The sequence below is a fragment of the Hipposideros armiger genome, unplaced genomic scaffold (assembly GCF_001890085.2).
Source record: "Hipposideros armiger isolate ML-2016 unplaced genomic scaffold, ASM189008v1 scaffold_290, whole genome shotgun sequence".
Taxonomy (NCBI): Eukaryota; Metazoa; Chordata; class Mammalia; order Chiroptera; family Hipposideridae; genus Hipposideros; species Hipposideros armiger.
This window is the reverse complement of record NW_017731640.1, coordinates 1,076,122-1,084,129: the sequence shown is the minus strand read 5'-3', so window position 1 is coordinate 1,084,129 and position 8,008 is coordinate 1,076,122. Positions and strand designations below refer to the sequence as shown.

Below are 8,008 nucleotides of genomic sequence, written 5' to 3'. Positions count from 1 at the left end.
GTGAACAGCACACACTGAGGGAGATTTAATCTCACTGCAGATTTTTTCTAATGTTACTTTACAAAGTCAATTAAGGAACACCTATCCAAAACAGATCACCATTCTTAACAAGAAATCTTGTATAAATGTATTCTCGTATTTTTCTTTGTTAAACACCTAACCACATTTTAAAAACATTTCAGCTTTATTAATTTGTATAAATATGCCCTTGCCATAATTTGTAATACATTTTATAAGTGACTGGAGGAGATTTCACGCATCGCTAATTCATACATATCAATGTGAAGTTTGCATTAAACGTCTCTAAACAAAACCTTGCTTGCTATTTTTAGAAGGAATAGGATAAAGAAGAGACAAGAGGACTCTCATTACAAAGACTGACCCTCTTAAAATTAAGGCTATTCTGCTCTGAGCATCAACCTGCTCCTAACACAGCGCTGGTACCAGGGTTTAAAAAGGCCTGAGTCTGGAAATACTACAATGGTTGATTGGCTTAAAAAAATAACATGTTAGAACCAGGCAAAACAGTGTTTTTAAGTGGTTGGCACCATTCCAGAGCTGCTTTTTAGTACTCCTTTTGCTTCTTGGTACTCTTTTAAATTCCTTTGGCTACCAATTCCTATCTCACACCATTTTTAGGTTTATGCCGAATAAATCAGGATGCTTCTACTACCCACATGCACTTGAAATCACCAAAATCTTCATACTAAAATACATGATAGAACCTTCCTGAAGACAGGCACATTTTAGAGCGTTCTTGGAACATATTATGGCACTTATTACTTAACGATAATGTTTTCTAAAACCTCTGTATCGCTAAGAGTGGGATTTTTAAGATGTAACTTTTGTACGCTTCTCATAGTTCAATTTTCCATTAAGAGAAAAATCACAAAGAGAAAGCAATCAAATGGAAAAATAAATAATTGCAAAAATAATACTTAAACTGTAATGAAAAACACAATAGACATTTCTTGAAAATAAGATGAAGATGATTGTTTTATGGTTTTATTAATGTTGGTAGTAAATTATAGTTTTATAAAGTGTGTGGAGGGGAGCTCCTCTAAAATTGTTTTAAAAAGCCATTTAAAAATAAGCTTATTTATAAAATAAGCCATTCACCAGTGGCACATCTTTTAAAAAAGATCCTTAGACTATTTTCATTATCTTGGAGCTCTAAGAAACCTCTCCAAGAAACAGTTCATCATAATGCAAATACTAAGGCAATGTTTACATGATTTTGTATTTTAGTCTAGAAGTCTATAGGAAATGCTTATTTCCTTAGAGATACCATTCTTAGCCACCTCAACAAAATGCAAGACACTGTTTAGCAACATGCCTTTTTAACAGCGGAACACCTTTAAACAAGATTTAAATTTTAAGTTGGAGTCTAGGAAAAATAGTCTATATAATACTCACAAGGCCACGGAGTCACATAATATTACTTGGTAAAGTCAAAGATATTCATGTTTAAATACAAATTAAATAGCACCGGATTAAAAGCCAACCATTCTTAATCATGGTTTGAGTCTGATCACCAAAATCAAGAATTTAATGTCATGCAAAATGTATCTCACAAACTAACCAATGTAAAGCTCTCAGCTTTAAACTTTTTGATAGTGTCAATAAAATCCCCAGGAAAGGAGACTACTGCAACTCTCCTTGGAACATAGGCGGTTTAAATCATGGTTAAGCAGACAGGATGTTAAGAATGGTATGGTTTTTATTTTCCACAGCAGGTTTATTGACGCTTTTTTTTCTAGTAAAGTTTGAAAATCTGACACTACCTGTCCACATAGAAGGGGAAACAAAACTTGGTCAAAGTCTGTAGAACTTCCTGTGGAGAGAAAGAGAGATAATTTATACATCTAATGGGACCAATAAATCTAACATTAACCATGGCACACAATCTAGCAACTTTACCCTAAAGAAAGAGGAGACAGATGAAGAAATATGGGCTTTATCAATTACATGGGAGGAGTACCAGGCAGTCAATCATGAGAAATAATAAACATGATCAAACTTCATTAAAAATGAAAAATTAATCAAGAATCACACATGGGCAAGCAGCAGGAGCCATGCAGGAAAGCTCTGAAGGGAGGGAGGCGGTTGGGTTGCTGAGTGTTAACACCCCTCCAGGGACCATCTCCAGCCTGACCATATGGATCAGAGTGAATAACACCGAGCCACATGGGTTTGGCCTGCCAGGGCCGCTGTTGCTGGCACCGTTTTTGCCTGTTACCTAGGAACAGAGGGGGCCGGGATTAGACAACACTTCCCAACATCAATAGGCCAAATCACAAACAGCATAGAAAGCCAACTTGAAGATAATTATCCCTGATTGTCAGCAGCTCCATTTTTTAGGGTGTAAAACTTCATTTGCTTACTTTACAAAGCAGTTTCTGACATAAATTTATTTTGTAATCAAACTGGAACAATTTTAAGTACCTACTATTTTTACTTACATGTCATCATAATTGGACACACTTACCTGCTTGTAATTTGTAAAAATCCAAAGGAAACTATCAGTTTACATATCTTTTTCCAAATATGTAGGTACATAAAACTAAGCACATTATTCAGGGGAAATATACAAGGGAACAAAAAAACAGAGTGACATTCCAGGGATTTATTCATAAAAGAGAAGCTTCTTACATTAAGAAAAGAACACTTCTGTATGAGACACAATACACAGCGGGGTGTGACTTTTCCCAGTGGACACATTTCATGTACATAGCTAAGCACATATACAAGTAATTAATTATTACTTCCTTTATAGAGTTTTCTCAAGCTTGACTTTAACTGCAGCCTTAGCCAGCCCACAGTCAGTCCTTAAGTTCATAGACCAACGTTATAATTTTCTAGAAAAAGTATTTCTTTCATGCATTTGATTTGCTCTTTAACTATTTAAAATCCCAATTTCAAGACAAAATGAAGAACACATTTTTCAGTCATGGAGAAGCTGTTTCAAATTAAAACAAACCTGCCCACTGCAAATCCTAATCCAAGTGATAAATTAAAGATCAGTTTACAAATGTAGCACTTTTCTGACCAATAATAACAACTTATCAATGCTAACTGAATTGATGCTTCTCGCTTCATTTATTTTTCAAACCAGTTCTATCATTCAAAAAATAAACCACATCAATCTAATAACCCACTCAATGAGGCAGAAAGCACACTGGCTTGTCTGCCAGGGCATGTTCCGCCTACATGATTCAATTGAGCATATCCTATTTTTTAATATCATCGGACTGGTACTATATACATCACAACACTATTAAGACATGTCAAGGAATAGGAAACAAAAAGATGGAGAAGAGTGGATAAGCACACCTAAGCATATTCGAAGAAGCAGTATTGATATCGTACTTAATTTCATAATGTGGCATTCAAAAGTCCTTATATATTGTTTTAAAACTCATCATATTTAAATAAACTGCAGTGCCTAACAGGGAATCAGCAAAAACAAGAGCAATTTCTCAGTGCATAATGTTATTATCAAGCAAATATTGGGAAAGAGATCATAAAAAATATCCATTCTAGTATCTGCAGCTCCAATTATAAAATATAATATAACCCACATACACAAACTCTTACAGTTTACATGCAAAAAAAAAACAAACTCCTTACATATCTCCTTTCACTTCAAGTTTCAAATGCCACAAAGCATCTCTTGACTTCAGTATACATGTGAGCATTCTTTACAACCCTGTACCAAGGCTCACTCAATGCCAAGACAGCTACAAAGACAGCTATCCTTCACCCCTCAAAAGTTACAGGTAGAGAAGTGCCTCTCTACTCTATGCTGGAGCTGAGCTGCCAAAAGGCCTCAAGATTTTTGAAAGAAAGGACCCCCATGGCTACGAGAGAGCATTGTGCTCTACAGCAGAGTCAAAGGAAGCTAATATGCCCAACTTATTACTCACTACAATATAGAAACTACTTACCCCTTTCTAATGTCAAGAGTAATAACCAACCGTGAACTTGTCTGTCAGATAATATTAGAACAAATATCAAAATACCCAATGTAGGCTGAGTATAAGCCACCTCCCAAGAGCTTTCCTTTTTACTCAAGAAAGCAGTGATAAGTCTAATTAAGCATGGGGCAGGGGGAGGGGAGGAAGGAAGAGAATATAGGCAAATGTAGGCACATGTTTGTGCATGACAATATGTTTCTTCATGTTTGTGATATTAGAAGAGCTTGATATTCCAATTTAAGTCAAACAAGACAGTGGTGTGCTGTCAGAGAAGAAAACAAAAATGAGCATCTACTCTGTTAGGCATATTCACTCGTTATCTATCAAAACCGAAAAGATCTACCTCTTAGTTTAGGAAGTGGAGGACAGGAAGAGGGAAGAAAAACAAGCAATGCTTCTTGTAAATAAAAACTGCTGAAATAAACACATTTTCTTCATACTGATGTTTTCTCAACATATAAATAGCTAACTACCTTATACTCTTTTTCCAAAGAAAAACACAATTACTTGAATATGAAAAGTACCACTCTCCAGGAGAGAGGATATTAAACTCCTAATTTAAACATATTTGGAGCATTATGTTTATAGCAGAGTGTCTTTCAGCATCAGCTTTACTGGGAAAACAGTCATTAGCTAGTTACCAACCCCTATTTCTCTCTGGAACCTGTGTCTTTGGCTAGGGACCTTTCTTTGCAGATGGTCAGTTCCCTGTTTTCTCTGCCTGCCCCCCCAAATCCCCCCCCGCCCCAACCCTTGCCTACACACACTCTTTCAGACACCCAGCCTCAGCACAACCTCCACTCAGGCCACGTAAATCGGATCCTAGAGATGCAGGACAGCTGATGAAATGTAAATGACCTCATTGCTGAGGAGGAGGGGTGGGGAAGGTTGTGCCAGCTCTCCGGATCAATTCCCAAGTTTATATTTTCACAAATCTTTTTATGTACAGTTTGATTTTTTTAACATTTTAATGAGCAAAAAAAGTGAATCTATAGTAGCCAGTCACCACAGTTAAAGTGCAGGCCATGAACCGCATCCCAGGAGGGAACCAGTCCACCATGTCACCACCGGCTTTAGGACATTCGCCACCTGGTTCCATGTCCCCAGGTTCCAACTCTTTTCATAATCAAAACACTGCTGACATTATAAACCCCAGACGGGTTTTCTAAAATCCCTCCCAATCAATATATCCAACACATAACTTATTGGAGACAACACCGAGCTCATTGATTAGGTGAGTTCAGTAGCAAAGTTTTCAAAATAAATGAGACAGGAATACAGCGTTCAACCCCTTTGTGTCACCAGACAATTTATGAAATAGGCAATTTCCAAAAGGGCTTTTCTTCCTAACAAAATATACGATGCCTCATGTGGGAAGACGTAAGAGCAGAGGGGGCAGGGGGAGGTGTGGATGACAGGCAGTTGCACAGACCCTTCGTTATGCATATATTAAGCAGCAGCTTGCACAGGGTAGTGGAAAGTAGCAACATCCACAGGGCTCTGCCTACAAGGAGATGCTAGGCCTCAGATGGAATCAAAATATGCAATCAAGACACCTAACACTGGACTCCCTCGCAAGGGGAAATCAGAAATGAACTCAAGATTCATCTTCCTCTTTTCTGGATTCATTTCACCCAATTTGAATTCTCATCCAGTCAGAAGGCCCATCAAGGGAATGTACTCCAATCTGGAGAAAGTACTTTGTGTTATGCTGAAATGGAGCCGTTCTCTTCAAAACCCAGTAAAGCTTTAAAATCTGATAATGTTATTCATCATAGAATCCTACATGGAAGCCAAACTTTGAAGACTTAAACTTGAAATAAAGTTGACTGGGATTATCGGTAATGAGAAGGCTACCCCAGTTCACCCTGAATTTGGGGTGTGGGGTGGAGAGGATGTAAGAGACCCTGCAACAGCCATCAGATCAGATGTCAAATACTTTGTTTTCATTGCTTCGTTGAAATCCATAAACAAAAATTAGTTGTGTTTGGCAGATGACAACAACGGACAGGCACAGAGGGCCGCACCCCACAAATACGAGCCATCTGAAAGACAAAAGTGCAGGCTGATGATAATGTCCACTGGGGTGACAGAATGTGGGGAGATGAGGCTTGTTCTCAATAGTTCTAAAGGAAAAAGAAAATGTGTACAGGAAAACATTTAAATAAAGAGATAGCTTGAGTAAATGAATGTGTTTGAAAATATGTAGAGCTACAATCAGCCTCTTTGCAGCTTGCAGAAAGCTAGTAGTAGAGCAGCCGATAATTTACCTCTGTCCAAAAAGAGAGTGAAGAAGGGTGAGGTGGGGAGCCGGCAGAACATTTCCTGTGTTTCCTCCATCTAATTGATTTGTTCATTTCAAAATGTAGACGTGTGATGAAAACATCCGTGGAGCTCAAATTCCTAAAATACCCTGTTTCTATGCTTAAACATTTTTTTTAATAGCACAAGGGCTATGCTGACCCTCTAAGTCCTGCAATTGAGATCAGTGCAACTGACTTGAAAGAAAAGCCTTTGATTGATGATCTTAAAAATCAAGTTGAAAGTTAAAAACAGAACACACACAAAATCAAAACATACAAAAAGCTAACAAAATTTTGACTTGAAGCCATTTCAAGTTAAAACCAGGGACTCCAAGTGAAAGCTACCAGAGGTTTTAACGCTTCTGATTAAGAAGGGTAAAACAGAATGGTAAGAAGGTCTTAAAGCTTAATTAGCACCAAGTTTAAGAATGTTGATCAGAAATTTCCTATATATGAAAACAGGAAATATAATTTTTCTCCTACCCTATAAATGTCAAATTAAATCCAAGATCCATACTATAGTTACAACCAAACTTTTTTTCTTCAGTGGGAAAAGCTTTGAATAAGGGATTTTACAAAAAGGCCTTTCAACACCGGAACATAAAAGCAGGGTCAAATTTCTAACAGCGCTGCTCTAACGCTACGGAGGCTGCTTCCTTTCTCTGGTATATTTCAATATTTACTCCCAGGTTACTTCTTATAAACTTCAGTTCATTTCGAATCATGCATATGTTATATTATGCTAATTTGTATAATACCTAATATGCACAATGTTTTAACTAAACGATAAAATTATAATGAAATATAAATTCATCATATTCTATAATGTATCACATAAACTTTATGTCTAAATCATTAAGTACATTAAGTCCACAGGTGGAATGCTTACAAAAGCACAAGGGCCACCTCTAGAACTACTTTTAAGTGTAAATCTTCATGACCTTTTAAGTACAAAGTAAAAATACTGGAGCTTATTTAAATTTTTTTTCATTTACCAAAACCATTTTACCTTTTTGTATCCTTTCCTGTCTTCCAAAACTTACTCAAAACAAAGTTATTCTCAAATTAAATATTATATAAAATCCTCTACTCTAAGATTTCATTTTATTAACTTTAAACCTTACAGCAAAGAGGTTGAAAATGAGAGAGCTACATTTACAAGGTCAATGTTAAACACCAATAAACTTCTTGACACTTGTTTCAAATACTTCCAAAACAAACACATGATTTGGTTAGAATCTCTTAGAATTAGCATTCGATGGCATCAGTAACAGAATTCCTTGGACTTAATATTATTACTCTAAAATATTTTGCCTTGTTCACCTCCTTAACATTTTAAATCCTATTATCTGCACATTTATGTTATCAATATATTTAAAAGGAAGAGAAGTGGGAGAAAACGGGGGGAAGGGGACACAAGTCAGCACATACCAAAGAAACGGGGTCCCAGCAGTAAAACTGCAAACATGGTTTCACTGAAGAAGCAACTTGCCCTCAGGAAGATAGTATTTTAAAAAAAAAAAAAAAAGAGCACTGATAGAAATAGTATTTTGTAAGCACATTAAAAGCTGTCAGCTTTTAAATATTTTAAGTGCATATAAAAATGTGCACAGATGGACAACTTTTCTGCTCACATTAGTCTAGAAAAAAATCTTTCATTATCAAGCTCAAAGTCGTTGAATTTTTTAAACTTAATTGTGCCTCTATTTCTCAGAATTCACACCCCAA

At 36.5% G+C, this 8,008-nt stretch overlaps 1 protein-coding gene across 1 annotated transcript in view; it reads right to left on the bottom strand.

Moving 5' to 3' along the window:
- Positions 1 to 8,008, bottom strand: part of DENND1A (DENN domain containing 1A) — a 493,284-nt gene that overhangs the window by 357,489 nt on the left and 127,787 nt on the right. The window contains exon 4 of the mRNA XM_019658787.1: positions 1,785 to 1,834. Within this exon, the coding sequence (XP_019514332.1) occupies positions 1,785 to 1,834 (50 nt within the window). The remainder of the gene's footprint in view (positions 1 to 1,784; positions 1,835 to 8,008) is intronic.